Raw genomic sequence first — 17713 nt, forward strand, 5'->3', positions numbered from 1 at the left:
GAGACCTGCCTCTTCTTCATCCAGGAGATTGTAAGTCTATAAATCAGCTCAACTCCGTTCATTGTTGGAGGGGCTGATTCAAGTAAGACTTCTATTCATAACAGCGACTTTTTTTTTTTTTTTTTGCTTATGCATACCAAGTAGGACTTTTCTAGCTTGCCTTCTATTTCAGCACTAGAGGCAATGGTCAGTTAGCTAACAAGGAGTATAGGTTTAGGTCAAATTGTTCTGATTACTCTTTCACACTGCTGCTCATGGCCATAATCTGTCCCACCTCACCTCTGGGAATTAAGTGCCTCCACGGAATCCCTGATGCCTTGGGAGGACATCACTACTGAATTCAGCAAGTTTAGCTCAATAGCAGCAGCTCCTTCTTCCATTCCTGGCTTACTGATCACAGCCACCACAGAAAGATTTTCAAAGAAAAAGATTTTCAAAGTCCCCTCAGGGATGTTTTCTCGTCTGCCATAGGGATATGGTGGGGGGGGCTTCTTGACCCTCTTGGGAAGCAAGTTATGGATGACTGAGCAGATCTCACATAGGAAATCTTTGCTATCATTCTTTCTTCCTAAGCTCCTATATGCTGCTCCCTAAAGTATATCATGAAACTTTTGGCTTTTCAATATCATTTTGTCTAGGATACTCTGACTCTGTTTCAGTCAACCCATGAGCATACTGCTAGAGCTGCTTCCTGCAGGTTGAGTAATACACTGAATCTGGAATCTCTGTTTTGTGCACTCATATCAACCAACATGACCCTCCAGCACTATATGCCCTCCACTACTAGGATTTCATTCCTATAAAGATTCCCAGGTTTCTTCAGTAAAATTGCCTAAATGCTGGAATTCTTTTGATGTGCATCACTCTTCCTTGCCAGTCACATCTCGTGTCTCACTTTCTGGGCCCTGCCAGGACTCAGTCTAATTATAGAGCCCCTGGATAACAAGTAGAAGGAGCAAAGCCCTGCAAGGCATCAGAACATTGCAGTTTCTTCAGACAAGGAGAAGCTGACATTCTCAAATGAAGAAGAACCCAATTTTTATTTTAATTTTGAGTAAAGATTTTTCACAACTTAAGGAGAATTTGGGGATATTTGAGTGAAAATTACACTGAACAAATAAGAATAATGAATTCTAATGGGGCAAAAAGCCACACAAGAAAATAATATCAATCATCGCATACTGCGTGACTTGTCATTAACCAAGTTTCCATGGCCATTGCAGGGTAAAGGGCAGATATTTATCTTCCCAAAGTAAAACATAACTAAGTGGGGGCTGACGGCGTGGCTCACTTGGTTAATCCTCCGCCTGCAGCGCTAGGTTCTAGTCCTAGTTGCTCCTCTTCCAGTCCAGCTCTCTGCTGTGGCCCAGGAAGGCAGTGGAGGATGGCTCAGTGCTTGGGCCCTGCACCATCATGGGAAACCAGGAGGAAGCACCTGGCTCCTGTCTTCAGATCTGCATAGCTCCAGCTGTAGTGGCCATTTAGAGGGTGAACCAACAGAAGGAAGACCTTTCTCTGTCTCTCTCCCTCACTGTCTAACTCTATCCATCAAATAAATAAATAAAAAACATAACTAAATGGAGAGGTGTTGGAATGTCAGTATAAGTGGAAAAAGACAGTGAAGAAAAGAGGCTAACCATTCACCTTCCATTGTGTGAAGTGAAAAACAATGCTTACAATGAAAAAAATACAGAAACAATACAAGCAAATCTACCACATTTATCAAGACATATAGCAAAATAGCTGTTTAAAATACTTTGAATGTGCTTCTGGGTAGCTGAATAGAGCAGGTTCAGCCATCAGGGAGCTACAGTTTTTCACATTTTACTCTTCCACTAATGTTTCTCATTGAATTGGTCTAAGATTGGCACTGGCATCAATGTTTTTAAAGGTTTCACACTGACTTTGAAGTACAGGTGGCTTTAAGCTAGACATAGATGAATCTTAGAAGAAAATAAAGTATTATAAAACAGAGTTAGATTTGCATATTTTCAATGAGTGCATAATTAGAGGAAACTTCTAAATTACCTTTGAAAATTTGCATCCTGTTTTGGATTGCCTTTACTGTATGATCTCACCCAAATGCAGAATCCAATCAACTATTCTGTCCTGTATCCACACATGTGAAATATCTAGGCTCAATACTAAGAGCAAACGATGATAATGACACATGCCCTTCCTACACAAGGATGACACTGTTTTAATGAGATGAGAAATACACAGAAAGGGCCCTGGTGCTCCTTATGTAATGATGCACGCCTTCAGAGACAAGCTGACAGAGGGCTCTATAAAAGCTAACAATGGAAAAAATAAGATATATAATTTATTAATACCTTTCCAAAAAATAAAATTCAATCTCATTAAATGCTCTCATAGCAACTGGAAGTTCATGTTGATTTTTAAAACTTTTCATTTGAAAAGAGGTATTACAATTAAATCAAGATGTTCATGAATAGTTAAAGGTTACTTCATTTTAAGGATTTATTTGTTTATTTTGAAAGTCAGAATTACAGAGAGAGAGAGGGAGACAGAGAGAGAGAAAAAGAGAGAAAGAGAGATCTATCTTCCATCTTCTGGTTTACTCCCTGGATGGCCACAACAGCCAGTGATGGGCCAGGCCAAAGCCAGGAGCCAGGAGCTTCATTCAAGTCTCCCATATGGATGGCATAGGCCCAAGTACCTGGGCCACCTTCTACTTCTTTTCCCAGGCTATTAGCAGGGAACTGGATTGGAAGTGGAGCAGTAGGGATAAGAACTGGCACCCAGGCTGGCACCGCGGCTCACTAGGCTAATCCTCCGCCTGTGGCACCGGCACACTGGGTTCTAGTCCCAGTCAAGGCACCAGATTCTGTCCCAGTTGCCCCTCTTCCAGGCCAGCTTTCTGCTGTGGCCAGGAAGTGCAGTGGAGGATGGCCCAAGTCCTTGGGCCCTGCACCCCATGGGAGACCAGGATAAGTACCTGGCTCCTGCCGTCAGATCAGTGCGGTGCGCTGGCCGCGGCGGCCATTAGAGGGTGAACCAACGGCAAAGGAAGACCTTTCTCTCTGTCTCTCTCTCTCTGTCCACTCTGCCTGTCAAAAAAAAAAAAAAAAAAGAACTGGAACCCATAGGGGACACTAGTGCCTCAGGGATGGCTTTACCTCCTATACCACAAAGCCAGTCCCAAAAAGTTACTTCTTGCATATAATTTTATAACTTTCTATTTCACTTTGTTTTCTTTCTTGTGATAATTTTAATCATACAATTCATTACAATTCTAATTTTCTACATATTCGTATCAACTATTAGAATGTGAGTTCTGGTAGATGACAGTTTTCACTAAATCTCCCTTACATGGCCTAGTACCTTGCATAAGTTTGTACTCAGTGAATAGCTCTTTGATGTGTGAACAATATGTTAAGATGAGCTAATATGTTTAACTCAGAATAGCAGGTAATGTTCAAGCCAGGCTTATGTACCACCTTCCTGGTTTTCTATTGCTGCTATAACAAAAGACCACAAATACTGTGGCATAAGATACGAAAAACCTATTCTTCCCCAGCTTTAGAGATCGGAAGTCTGAAATTAGTTCCACTGGCATAAAGTCAAGGTAGTGGCAGAGCTGGTTTACTTCATGAGGCTTTGGGAAAGAATCCATATTATTGCTTTCCTCAGCTTCTAGTGGCTACATGTATTCTTAGCTGGTGGTCCCTCCCTCTGTCTTCAAAAATCATAACTAATCACTGCTTCTGTCATCACATTGCCTTCTTCTCTGATTCTGACTCCTCTTTCTTATCTCTTATAAAGACTCTTGTGAATATATTGGGACCATCTGTATAATCCATAGTCATCTCTCTGATGTCAAGACCTTTGATTTCATTGAAGTCCTTTTGTCCATATAAAGTAACATTCAAAGGCCCAGGAGTCAGAATGCAGATGTACTTCGTGATTCAGCCTACCACACACTACTTTATTGAAAAATTCTGATTGAGTCAGATCCAGTTGAGAAATGGAACATGGAACAAGAGAAGTCACTTATATTTTAGACCTAGTGTGGCTACTTCCTAACCATAGGATTCTGGGAAAATTCCTTCACATCTTCAGGCTTCCTCTGCAAAATACCAAGACTAAAGCCAGTGCTCTCTTACATTCTCTGATTATGGGTTTCCAGTGGTTATTAACTAAGATATACTTTTTACATTGTCCACACTCATGGCTTCACAAAATTCACATGGCTTCAAGCATACAAATACAGTGCAGAAAATGGTTTCAAGGTCTCACATTCTGTCACTAAGAAGGAGAAAGGACTTCTTGTAGGTAATAGGATATTTCTCTGGACATCCATAACAACCCAACCTTAATTTGAGGGGAAGATGGGGATAGAGAAAAACACAATGCATGTGGTAAAACAAGGTCTGCATCCTTCCTGTTTCATGGTTCATTCAAAACAAACATAAATAGAAAACCCTTGAGATAACAAAAAATTGAAACTGGAACAACTCATCAAAGTACTGTATAATGGCTTATTATGTGCCCAAATCTTAACAAAATTAGAGGGAAAATCAAACTAAAATTATTGTCCATGTATCTGCCAAAGATCATTACATTCTAGAAAACTTAGTCATGCACTAGACTAAACAAAAAATACAGTCACAGACAGTGCTATATTGGACACTTATTTCAAGGAAAAGTTTCAGAGAGGATCAAAACAGAGGGTTTTTGTCACAGTAAATCCTTCAGTCTCACTCAGTGCCCAGCAAAGAGTAAATGGCCAATGAGTGTGAGATGCATCAGATCAAGCCCTTTGCAATACTCTTAATAAAATGTGAAAACTTCACATGATTTGAGGCAGAAAAAGTAGATATAAGGGTACTTCAACAAATTTGTAGAAACTCTAATTAAGAATAAGTTTATTTTGGTGCCAAAACATTGAAATTCATGATAAGAGGTTCATAAAAAGTTCATGGAAATGTATACTATGAAAAACCTATACATAAATTTGAAAATTTTTGCACCAAATTAAACTTACCTTGCAGTTCTATTTTTCCACAATTTGAAGTTTTTTCATATGGTCCTAGGTAGGGCTAGAAGCACTAAGACAAAAAGCTGTATACTTGGTTGATTAGGGCCATTATTGTGAACATATGAATAACTTAACAACAGAGGGATTTCAAATTTTTCCCGGGCTTCCTTTATTTTATTTTATTTATTTGAAAGAGAGAAAAAAAGAAACAGTTTCCATCTTCTAGTTCACTGCCAAGATAGCTACAACAGGCCAGTCGGCAATGCAACCCAGGTTTCTGATATGGGTGGCAGGGACTCAACTACTTGAGACATCATTGCTGCCTTCCAGGGTCTGTATTTGCAGCAAACTGGAATCACCACTTGGAGTCAGGCATCAAACTCTAGTCTAGCCATTGGGATAGGCTTTCTTGTTTTTTGATAACACCTTGCACTATTATGAAAGATAAAACTGTTTCAGAGAAAGAACTAGCAAAAAGTAAAACGAAAGTGAGTGTGAAGGTCGGGCTGCTAACAGGGAATAAAGTGTTTTCAGGAAGAATCAGAGCATACAAGGAGGAAAGGAGAGGGCTTGGCTTGGGTTCTGTTTTTTCTAAAGCCCTGGCGCCCTCTAGTGAAAAGATAGAGCAATCTAGCATCCACACAGAGAAGTTTTCCTAACCACCTGTGTTCTGGCCTGGGAATCAAGGTTTTTTTCTGTTTCCCTTTTTTTATGGGGTGGGGGACACACCATGTTTCTTCACTACTAAGTGTTTTTTATATATTCTTTTCTTAGAAGTCACATTCATTTTATCTCCACAAGCAAAGCCTCAAGTTCCACATTACCCCAGGAGTGAGGACAATCACTGTATGCTTACAATACTTCTGTTTCTGTTTAGTCTCAATGAGGAACATTTTTAATTTTTAAATTTCTTAAATCCATTCTTTAAAAGCATATTTAACCAGAGAAATTGACCTGGAATTTCAACAACACAAAATTCAGAAGCCAGTCAGTTTCCACTGTTTCCTTTGCCAAAAGGCATTTAAGAGATTCCCTAGAATTTACTCCCAGTGGTCTGAAAAACACCTTACAGAGATAGATGGTTATAATAATAGTGTTAATTAGAAGACTGCATCCATAGCCACCCCCCAAGGTCTCCTCTGTTCCATCTACCTCTAGATGAAGACAGTGTGGGTGAATCTAACAATTTGTTGGGGAGTTCTGGATGAGGACTGTACAGGTGGAGCAGGCTCACCTGTTCTCTGCTATGTTTAGTTTCACTTCTCAGAACACAGTAAAGTACAGGCAACAGTAACCAGAGTTGTGCTATGTGGAGACCCTTTGAAAACCCCATCTCAGAGAGGAAGATGTAGAAGAAGAGGAGCTCGCCTCTGTGTATTCCGTTAGGACCCATCGTCTTAGTGTGCGGGAGGCCACTATCACTGCTGTAAAAACGGAAGCGGGTAGGATCGTTCCAATAATAAAATGGAAATGAGAAGTTCAGAAAAAAAACCAAATAGCTCGAGCCGCAATGTTTGGGAATAAGGAAGGAAAAGGGAACTCAGATTATAATAGGCTTTCTCCAGCAATACAGGACAATAAAGGGTTCTGATCATTTCTTTCTGCATCTTGGGAAAGCAGAGAGGCGTTGCGGGCGCTCTGCCTGTCCCGCGGGCGCGGCTGCGTTCAGCACCTCGGAAAGCGCCCCTGGCTCCGCGCGGGAGCCACGCATGCTCCTTGGGGTCCGCCGCCGCGGGTCTGCGAGCACTGATACAACTCCGGCGAGCGCCGCCGGCAACTCTCTCGGAGTTGGCAATAGCGGAGAGATCCAGACACCCGCGGACCTCCAGGCAGTCAGAGCCGGGGAGCCAGAACATCCCAACCTCATTTTCTCTCAGCAGCAACAGTAGAGAAAAACCGACAAAGGTATTGGAAACGGCAGGCGCGGGCCCTGGGCGGCTGGGTGGGTTAGGCGCCAGCGCCCTAAGTGACAGCGGGGAACGGAGGGAGGCAGTCAGCGGCGTGCATGCATGGGGACCCGGTGACTGCGCCCCCGGCCCAGGCAGCCTGGGACGCCGACCGCTGGCTCGCCTGGGGAGCTGCATTTCTCTGGTCTCTTGCCCCTCTCCGGAGCAGCCGCTGAGTTCAACTCCAGAACCTGCGCTCTGACCCCCATCTGCACTCGCTTCCCAGGCGCTGTCTTCAGCGGCTACTTTGAAAGCTCCCGCGCACTGGCCGCGCGCTTGCCTGGGGACTAAACCCGCTGCCAATCGTGCTCCCTACAGTCTCGCCCCCCGGAACATGCCCTAGAGGCACCTGCGCATGCAGGTGGCTGCGACAGCCGCGATGAACACCATGAAGAAGGCGGCGGCCGGCGGGGACGAGCTCGCAGGACTCTTGGGTCTGGTACCGGACCTCCTGGAAGCTGCCAACTCAAGTGTCAACGGGTCGCTGCAGCTACAGGACTTGTGGTGGGAGCTGGGGCTGGAGCTGCCGGACGGCGCGCCCCCCGGCAGTGTCGCGGCGGAGAGTGCGGACACGGAAGCGCGGGTGCGGATCCTTATCAGCGCAGTGTACTGGGTGGTTTGCGCGCTGGGGCTGGCGGGCAACCTGCTGGTGCTGTACCTGATGAAGAGCAAGCAGGGCTGGCGCAAGTCCTCCATCAACCTCTTCGTCACCAACCTGGCGCTGACAGACTTCCAGTTCGTGCTCACCTTGCCCTTCTGGGCCATGGAGAATGCGCTCGACTTCAGATGGCCCTTTGGCAACGCCATGTGTAAGATCGTGTCTGTCGTGACGTCCATGAACATGTACGCCAGCGTCTTCTTCCTCACCGCCATGAGCGTGGTGCGCTACTACTCGGTGGCCTCGGCTCTAAAGAGCCACCGGACCCAAGGGCACAGCCGGTGCGACTGCTGCGGCCAAAGCCTGGGAGACAGCTGCTGCTTCTCGGCCAAAGCCCTGTGCGTGTTCATCTGGGCTTCAGCCGTGCTGGCCTCGCTGCCCAATGCCATCTTCTCCACCACGATCAAGGTGATGGGCGACGAGCTGTGCCTGGTACGCTTCCCGGACAAGTTGCTGGGCGGCGACCGGCAGTTCTGGCTGGGCCTGTACCACTCGCAAAAGGTGCTGCTGGGCTTCCTGCTGCCTCTGGGCGTCATCAGCCTGTGCTACCTGCTGCTGGTGCGCTTCATCTCCGATCGTCGTGTGGTGGGGACCGAAGGAGGGACAGCGGCCAGGGGCGGCCTGACGGGAGCCAGCGCCCGGAGACGGGCCAAGGTCACCAAGTCAGTGACCATCGTCGTTCTCTCCTTCTTCCTCTGCTGGCTGCCCAACCAGGCGCTCACCACCTGGAGCATCCTCATCAAGTTCAATGCGGTGCCCTTCAGCCAAGAGTACTTCCTGTGCCAGGTGTACGCATTCCCAGTGAGCGTGTGCCTGGCACACTCCAACAGCTGCCTCAACCCCATCCTCTACTGTCTCGTGCGCCGTGAGTTCCGCAAGGCGCTCAAGAGCCTGCTGTGGCGCATCGCGTCGCCTTCGCTCACCAGCATGCGCCCCTTCACCGCCACCACTAAGCCAGAACCCGAAGACCACGGGCTGCAGGCCCTGGCGCCAATCCACGCAGCCGCCGAGCCCGACCTGCTCTACTACCCGCCTGGCGTCGTGGTCTACAGCGGGGGGCACTACGACCTGCTGCCCAGCAGCTCCGCCTACTAACGCCGGCGGAGGCCCAGGGTGTGAGGTCTGTTGGGCAAAATGGCCTTGAAGTAGGTGGGAAGGGGATGGTGCTCCAGTGTGGCGGCGCCCACAAAAGAAGCGGCACCGGGAATGCAGAGAAGCAAGGGTTTGAGAGTGAGGCTCAGCCACAAGGTGCACAATGGAGCGCATTTTTTCCAGCGACTTTCAAAGTCTTTGATAATGGCTGCCGGCTGCCTCCAGCGAGAGGTGCGGCTCTCTCAGATCCCTCCCTCTACGCTTTGGCCCTGGAGGCTGTGGCTGTGCAAAGGTCCAACTCAAAGTGTCTAGAGAGCCTGGAGTTTTAGAGGCAAGAAACTTTCCCCCTTGTTAGAAGAGGGGGCGTGTTGGTCCATTCCCAGGGGGAGTGTGGGAGGAGAAGCACCTCCCTCCGAGTCATTGTAGCATTGATCACCCTGCTTTGGGAGGCTGGGCACTTTCTGCGTCCTACCTCATCGGCCTCTGAGCTCAGAAGTCACCAGGAGCATAACACCTGCCGCCAGCAAGGGGGAGCGATTCACTTAAGAGTAGTGTGGCCGCGCGAGAGGGAGCTGACTACAGGGACTGAGGAGAGAACCACGTCGGGGTACTGTCCCAAGAAGGAAAACGTGGGCTCACCTGTTCATTTGGTAACAACAGGAAGTGGAGCTCCAGGCGCGGGCTGAAAGCCCTGGCGCTTCACTTTTGAGGGCTCTCTGGGTACCTGGAGACTGAGCTCCGTTCTGGGAGCCGCAGGTGAGCCGGGCCCAGAACGCCTACCAGAGCTCTACTGGAGGGTGGGGGCGCTCCTGAGGCCCTTCCTCTTCCCTCCGTGAAAATCCGGATTCCCCTTTGAGGCTGTGGCCCAGACAAGAGGCGTGGCTCAGGGCCGTTCTTAGGAGGCTGAGCTAGCAATGCTGTTCCAATGTGCAGGGGGCTCTTGCCAAGCAAATCCTCGGAGCTGAAGTCTGATCTTTCAAGAGAAGGGGCAGGGTGAGAAACAGAAGGGAAGAGAAGCAAAACCTGTCCTAAAGGGAGGAGGGGAGGGGAGGTGCTGGTTTGAGGGCACGCCCCGGAATATCAGGTGTGGGTTATTTACTGCTCATACTGTTCACAAGAGAAAGCAGAAATAGAATTCCCATAGGACATTACCTTAACCCATTCCATTTGTGCTTTGCACATTGAGCATGTGTGATGAATCCCGCCCACCCCCCAACTTCCAGTCTCTGTGGCTGTCTCCGAAGAATGACAGATTTCTCATGACAGCTCTCTTCTAGTCACAGCCGTTGAATATTGGAGACCCTCACAAAGTCCTGTCTTGAGCTGCTCTGAGAACTGGGATCACACCTCAGCGTCCCCATTCATATGCTTGCTTTGATAGCAGCACTACTGTTCTCCTTGATGATTTGGTTTGGGGTCAAGAAACCAGCAATGTAGGCAGTATTGTGGTTATTTTAATACAATAAATCGTTATTAGAAAATACATGTCTCTGAGCTGTAGAATTGCTGAGTGATTTTGTTGGAAATTTTTCTGCAGTGTTTCAGATGTAAGCTCAAAATGTGAGATGTAAAACTCCAGCCTCCCTTGCTTGTCCTGCTTTGTCACACAACACAGTGAAATTGCTAACCACTCATCCCTTGCCACAAAAACAAAACTGCCCAATTTCAGTCCTGAGCAGTCTTGAGAAGTTAGTTCTTTTAGAAACCAGACTCATGTTTCTGAAGTAGTCAAATTAGTCTTTCCTTGGGGAGAAAATTTGTTGATACTGAATAACAATTGGGATAACAAAAGTGGAGGTGTCCCCCAAAATACAAAATAAATGAGTGAACACTAGTAAGAACCAACAGTAGCATACCCCTGCATAACACCCATACTAAACTTTTAGTAAGAAACTCCTGTTAAAACAACTTATCACTTCAGTTGGGACAATAAGTTCATGTGTAAGTAGCTTAGAACTCAGAAAAGTGTTTTGGAGTGTGTGTGTTATGCTATATGGGCACTGGAAAGACAGAAGAGGCTAGAAGTGAGGTCTTCATATGAAACAGCTCTGTGGAAAGCATTGCCTGTCCAAATCCAAAGCTGAAGGCTTCTGAGACCATAACAGGGGGATCCATGACCGTGATTTCTGTCCTCCACAAGGACAAAGGGGTTGGAAAGGAAATAGTCAACTCAACTGACATCAGCCAATAGTTTTCACGTGTACCTCTTGCCAAACCTTGTGTTGGGTGCTGAGGTAAGGTCCATGGTCCAGATACATTCCTGACTTCATGTTTAGAAGGGCAGCCAGCCATGGACACAAGCAAGATCAGACAGGGAGCACCACAGCAAGGCTAAAAGAAAACTCAGAGGGAAGACAGGGGAAAGGAAGATGATTCCCCAGGAGGGATTCAGAGACTTCCTGGTCAAAGGGGTATTTGACATACAGGGCACAGTGTGGGCCCGATGCAGGGTGGTGAGGGAGTCATGAAGACATTTGAAGCTGAGGGCATAGTGTGACCGAAGGCCTGGAGGCTGGAATGTATGCTTGATTGAGGAGGCAGGAAGCAAAGCACTGGCTTCCCCTACTCCTTCCCAGGATTTCCATTGAAGTTATATGTGTCCTTACATTTGTTTTATCTGTCTGGAAACAGAACTTTTTTGCCAGAGAGAACAGGTTGTTAGTGTACTGAGAAGAAGCATTTGAGGTCCCAACAGTGCTTAAAGGCTTTTTAAAATTGGATTCTACCCAGTTGGTCAAACTTCAGTGGAACTGAGTACAATGAGTAAAGTATTTGCACATCATGTTTTAGTGGGTGTGTGGAGGGGATCATAACTGCTATAGCTCCCTTCCTCAGCTCAGTATCCTATCTGATGTCCCATCTAAAAGAAGTTTCGAGCCGGCGCCGTGGCTCACTAGGCTAATCCTCCGCCTAGCGGCGCCGGCACACCGGGTTCTAGTCCCGGTTGGGGCGCCGGATTCTGTCTCGGTTGCCCCTCTTCCAGGCCAGCTCTCTGCTGTGGCCAGGGAGTGCAGTGGAGGATGGCCCAGGTGCTTGGGCCCTGCACCCCATGGGAGACCAGGAAAAGCACCTGGCTCCTGGCTCCTGCCATCGGATCAGCGAGGTGCACCGGCCGCAGCGCCGGCCGCGGCGGCCATTGGAGGGTGAACCAACGGCAAAGGAAGACCTTTCTCTCTGTCTCTCTCTCTCTCACTGTCCACTCTGCCTGTCAAAAAATAAAAATAAATAAATAAATAAAAAAGAAGTTTCATTTGTAACAAAGATGATGCCCTGTCATTGATCAGAGTTAACTTCTTGAGGGACCATATAGGATGGATCAATTTCCCAGCTCCCCCATCCAGTCATTTCTAAATCTTCCAATACCAGAACAGTCTTTAGAGAAACAGTAAATCAGTATGAACCCTGCAGGATGTCTCATTTATTTTTTTTAAAGATGTACTTATTTATTTCAAAGTCAGAGTTACACAGAAAGGAGAGGCAGAGAGAATGGTCTTCCATCCACTAGTTCACTCCCCAGATGGGCGCAACCCCTGGAGCTGAGCCGATCCGAAGCCAGGAACAGGAGCTTCTTCCAGGTTTCCCACGTGGGTACAGGAGCCCAAGGACTTGGGCCATCTTCTACTGCTTTCCCAGGCTATAGCAGAGAGCTGAATCGGAAGTGGAGCAGCCGGGACTCAGACTGGAGCCCATATGGGATGTCGGCAGGGCAGGCAGTGTCTTTACCCGCTATACCACAGTGCTGGTCCCAGGATGTTTCATTTCTAAACTTTACAAAGGCAGTGCAGATAGGTGAAGCAAGAAAGGTGGTTTGGTTCCACTTCTTTTATAATGCTCAGAGTACTGACACGGGGTCCTCTGAGTATGTGACCCTCAATACCCCAAGCAAAACCCCATGGAAGCAGGGGTTTTTCCTGATTATTCCTCTAAGTCAGTCATGACCTCATTTTCTCAGGATGGATGATGAGGCTGAAAGATGTGGAGAAGAGGGTGGAAAGAAGAATGGCAAAGATAGGGTAGTTGTCCACATGCATCCTATAAAGAACGGGAGAGTTTTATCTGCAAGTGAGGCACTAATAGGAGTAGGGTGGCAGAGCACGAGAAGTGCTGGTTTGGAGAGAATAATGCTTGAGGGTTGATAAATGAAACAACAATGCACTCGGGTCTGAGAAGACAGCCCAGCCTGGTGAGGACAGCACCAGAGATCTGGAAAGAATGGGATAAACTACAGGAGCCTGGAGTGCTTGGTGTCAGGTAAGGAAGATGTGTGTCCTGCTGGTAACACAGGTAAGCAGTGAACAGGAAGGAGCCCCCAGCCCTCCATCAGCCCTCTTGCCCTTTCTGCACATACACACATGTGGCCTGCTCCACAAGGATGTTCCAGATGTCCCAGCCTACAACACTAACCCTGCCGCAGTTCCCATTGTGATAACCAGGTAGCAGCAAAGAGCAGGCTTTTTAATCAAGGAGAAAGCAGTTGAGAGAATTGCAGCAGCAAAGTACAAGCCCAGGCAGGAGGAGGAGGAAGAGAACAAATTGAGATGACAGGAATCTAGCTGCGTTTGGAGACCACTGGAAGGAGGAAGCTGAAACACTGAATGACAACGGATCTGCTTGCAGGCTGTGTTTTTGGGATAGTAATCTGCAAAGCTGCTCTTGGCCTTGGGCCCCTGCTCTGGGTTTTATCATTAGAGGACTCAGCTCTACCTGTCTCCCTCCAGCTGCGCTCTTTTCTGCACAGGGAACCCACCGGGCTGAGTGCAGCCTGTGCCCCCCACCTTCTAGATCATGTGCCAGTACCTCAGACCTCAGAATAATTCATCCAAACACCCCTGAGTCCGTTGACAAATCCCTCACAAATCCTTTCTGGAATCCACCCCCCAGAGGGCAAAGCACACGACTGAGGCTATGAGACCCTAGTATGAGAGGGGGTAAGGAGGGCTGTTTGCAGGAGTGGCAGGGGGTGAAGGGTTGTGGGAGACCATGGATGTGCTGAAGGCAAAGTGCACACAAGGACTCACAAGGTGCTGGACAGAAATAAGAATGCAAGGAGAAGGGAAGACGAACGGGCTGTGGACCTGGGTCTGCATCCATACTTGCGGGCTGGACTCCACAAATGCTAGGAGTGCTCCTGAGCCCCTCATCCACCCAACAGTTGTGTGTAAGAGGACCCAAAGCTTTCCAGAGGACAAGCAGGACATGCTTCCTCTTCCCAGGATCACTGCCTCTATGAGCTGATGCTGCAGGGGCCTGGCCATGCTCTGAGCCCATAAATTCTACTATGTATGGGACAAACGACTACAGTATCTCAAAGACAGTTCATTTCATTTTTTCCTTCCTGGCAACAAAGACCTGGGATGGTTAGAAATCCAATGGAGGCAATCCATGAGTGCACGCCCAGACTCCGAGATGAGGTCAGATAGCAGCACAGCATTAACTCCTGAATACAGAAGGACAAATCTCCATTCTGCACTAGTCAGGCTCACTGGGTGTGGTACAGGCAAACGCTTAAGACCAGAGAAGACCTGGGGTGGGGGAACAGGAGGATGAACCACTAGCAGTAGTCTGGTGCACTCGCTGTCATTTGTTGAGCACCAACCAGGGCCAGCCCAGCCTAGGTGCTGTGGGCACAGGAAGCAACAGAACCAAAGTACCAGGGTGCAAAGCGCAGCTCTGCCACTAGTGACCTGGCTGATTTCAGGTGAGTTCTAGAACTCTCTGCCTCAGTTTCCTCATCCTCATAATGAGACCAGTGAGTGACAGCACCAGCTCCCAGGACTGCTGATGAACACAGGTGAAATACTTAGTGCAGTGGGAAGCACTCTCGGAGTTTTGTGTCATTACTCATGACTGAGGTAGGAACAACCATTCTAAATGTGCAGATGGGCAGATGTGGCTGAAGGAAGTCCGTTTGCTGCTGGATAACAAAGCCAGGATTCTAAACCAGCCTGATGCCAAAGTTTGTGATCATTCTATTAAGCCTTGCTCGTCTCTGGAGACTGCTAAAAACCTCACCCTATTAGGAGCAGCTGAAGAGGAATGGTTGGCGAAAAACTGCTTAGCCTGTAGAACAGAAGATCACAGCAGAAACCGGAGGCTGTTTTTTGAAAGACTTAATATCAACTCCAGAGGAGGGAAAAAAGAGCGTGGACTAGAAAGGACTTATTTTTTCCCTGTGTCAATGAAATAAGCTGCTTGAAGGTAGCAAATCCTCCAGCATGAGACATTTGGGCAGATTTGCCAGAAGCATCATAAATTAATAGGAATTAATTATGAGCAAATTAAATATGAATAAAGTAATACCACAAATCATCAGCATAATATTTGGCATATTTGATGAAATATGACTCCCCAACTACAAACGGCTCCTGGTTAAGATAGAAAAAAATATGCCATAAAACAAATCCAAGTGTCATGTGCAAATGACATCATATGCAATTAGTCTGCTTCTCAAGTTTCATCAAGGCCTAGAGGTTCACTCTGTCTCTCCAACTTACATGCTGAGAGGCAGTAGGGAGGGTGCTCATTGCTGCTACCACCCACACACACTCATTGCCCCCAGTGCACGGAGACATAGCCCACGTGATGGTGCCCAAATAGGAGGACTGCTGTGCAGAGGACTGGACAGTGTAGGAGGCTGCTGACCACAACTGAAATCACAGCACGGGAATCCAAAGGGCAGACCCCCAGGATGCAAAATTTCCAAAAAGACTGGTTTTATGCCATGCGTGTCACCTGTCAAAGGGTAGGATCAATGTCTCTTTATTGACCTAATTCACGTATCTAACAAAGAGAGCCACGAAGCAGCAGCCGATCAATGCCACTGCAGAGGCTGTGATCACCACGACAATGACGCTCCCGGCTGTGTTGACCAGGAAGCCCAGGCCACCGCCGACCAGGATCTGAGCCAGCTGCACCATGCAGGTGAGTGCAGCACAGTCCACGCCCTTCCCTCGCCCGCTGCTGTCCAGGGCCCCTCCTGGGGCCAGCTTGTGCCTCTGCAAGAGAAGCACAGGAACAGCATTTGATCGTGAGGAACTGTCGCGGAGGGTACAGGCGGACAAACTTTCTCTGAAGATCGCTCTGGATCCTATGACTACTCAACACTGCTGCCATGGTGCAAAATGATCTTACCGGTCAACAAATTGAGTTCCAACCATTTTATGGACACTGGCATTTGATCACATGGCATTTTCACTTGGCACTAAATATTATCCTTCTTTTGATATGTTTTTTCAATAACTTAAAAATGTAAAGGAAATCCCTGTCTCGTGGACTGCACAAAAACAGGTGACAGGCTGCATTTGCCCAGCAAGGCACTGGTCACCAACCCTGACTTAGGGCCCGGGAAGCCCTTCCCCTTCCTGCTCCGTGCAGCCTTCCTTACCCACAACAAAGCCTCAGATGCCTTCATTAACATAAAACGAAGCTAAATGATTAAAATATGCAAAATTGCCTCTTCCTAAGAAGAGAGTAAATACAATGTAGCAGAAGCTCAATAAATACCAATTCTTCGGTTTCTTAGTTTTAAAAATTTAAAAATTTTCAGAAGGATGTCAAATCACTGATAAAAAAAAAAAAAAAAAAAAAAAAAAAAAAAAAAAAAAAAAAAAAAAAAAAACTTGAATGCCTTAAGGGATGATTCTGAGGCCAGAGTGCTGTTTAGGACATCCGCCATTCTATGAGTCTGCTGTGTATCCCACTTCCCATGTTGGATCGTTCTCTTCCTTTTTTTTATTCTATCAGTATTTGCAGACACTAGTCTTATTTATGTGATCCCTTTGACTCTTAGTCCTATCATTATGATCAACTGTGAACAGAAATTGATCACTTGGACAAGTGAGATGGCATTGGTACAGGCCACCTTGATGGGATTGAATTGGAATCCCCTGGTATGTATCTAACTCTACCATTTGGGGCAAGTCCAATTAAGCATGTCCCAAATTGTATATCTCATCCCTCTCTTATTCCCACTCTTATATTTAACAGGGATCACCCCATGAGAGTATTTCAGGCATGGAAAGCCAAAACACTATGGCAAAAAAAAAAATGACCTAAATGAAAGATCTCTGTGAGTGAGATCCCAGTGGGAAGAACAGGTCATCAAAAAAGGAGGTACCTTTCTCTGAAGGGAGGAGAGAACTTCCACTTTGACTATGACCTTGTCTAAATAAAATCAGAGTCGGTGAACTCAAAAGGCTTCCATAGCCTTGGCAACTCATGACAAGAGCCTAGGGTAATTACTGACACCATAAACAAGAGTGTCAATTTGTTAAGTCAACAACAGGAGTCACTGTGCACTTACTCCTCATGTAGGATCTCTGTCCTTAATGTGCTGTACATTGTGATTTAATGCTATAACTAGTACTCAAACAGTATTTTTCACTTTGTGTTTCTGTGTGGGTGCAAACTGATGAAATCTTTACTTAATATATACTAAATTGATCTTCTGTATATAAAGAGAATTGAAAATGAATCTTGATGTGAATGGAAGGAAAGAGAGAGTGGGGGTGGGAGGGAAGTTATTGGGGGGGGGAGCCATTGTAATCCATAAGCTGTACTTTTGAAATTATATTCATTAAATAAAATAAATACAAGTTAAAAAAATAAAAAATAAAGTTTTTTTTTTTTTTTGACAGGCAGAGTGGACAGTGAGAAAGAGGGAGAGACAGAGAGAAAGGTCTTCCTTTTTCCATTGGTTCACCCTCCAATGGCCGCTGCACCAGCACGCTGCAGCCAGCACACCAAGCTGATCTGAAGCCAGGAGCCAGGTGCTTCTCCTGGTCTCCCATGGGGTGCAGGGCCCAAGCACTTGGGCCATCCTCCACTGCACTTCCGGGCCACAGCAGAGAGCTGGACTGGAAAAGGAGCGACCGGGACAGAATCCGGTGCCCCGACCGGGACTAGAACCGGGGTGCCGGCGCTGCAGGTGGAGGATTAGCCTATTGAGCCGTGGCAGCAGCCTTGTTTAATTTTCAACAACCCTATATGGTACATTTTATTATTCCTATTTTGCAA

General features: G+C 46.9%; 2 protein-coding genes across 3 annotated transcripts in view; one reads left to right on the forward strand and one right to left on the reverse strand.

Moving 5' to 3' along the window:
• The first annotated feature begins 5671 nt into the window (after nucleotides 1-5671).
• On the forward strand, nucleotides 5672-10144 carry RXFP3 (relaxin family peptide receptor 3). Its single transcript, XM_017344667.3, has one exon. The coding sequence runs from the start codon at nucleotides 7304-7306 to the stop codon at nucleotides 8699-8701; it is 1398 nt and encodes a 465-aa protein (XP_017200156.1). The 5' UTR covers nucleotides 5672-7303; the 3' UTR covers nucleotides 8702-10144.
• Nucleotides 10131-17713, reverse strand: part of SLC45A2 (solute carrier family 45 member 2) — a 48609-nt gene continuing 41026 nt past the window's right edge. For both annotated transcript variants that reach the window (XM_070056898.1, XM_002714118.4), the window contains one exon: nucleotides 10131-15693. In XM_070056898.1, the coding sequence (XP_069912999.1) occupies nucleotides 15466-15693 (228 nt within the window). In that variant the 3' untranslated portion in view covers nucleotides 10131-15465. The remainder of the gene's footprint in view (nucleotides 15694-17713) is intronic.

This window comes from Oryctolagus cuniculus, chromosome 14 (assembly GCF_964237555.1).
Source record: "Oryctolagus cuniculus chromosome 14, mOryCun1.1, whole genome shotgun sequence".
Lineage (NCBI taxonomy): Eukaryota > Metazoa > Chordata > Mammalia > Lagomorpha > Leporidae > Oryctolagus > Oryctolagus cuniculus.

Bases quoted from the DNA above. Each gene is read 5' to 3' on its own strand.
- RXFP3 (XM_017344667.3), top strand. From the start codon at position 7,304: ATGCAGGTGGCTGCGACAGCCGCGATGAACACCATGAAGAAGGCGGCG.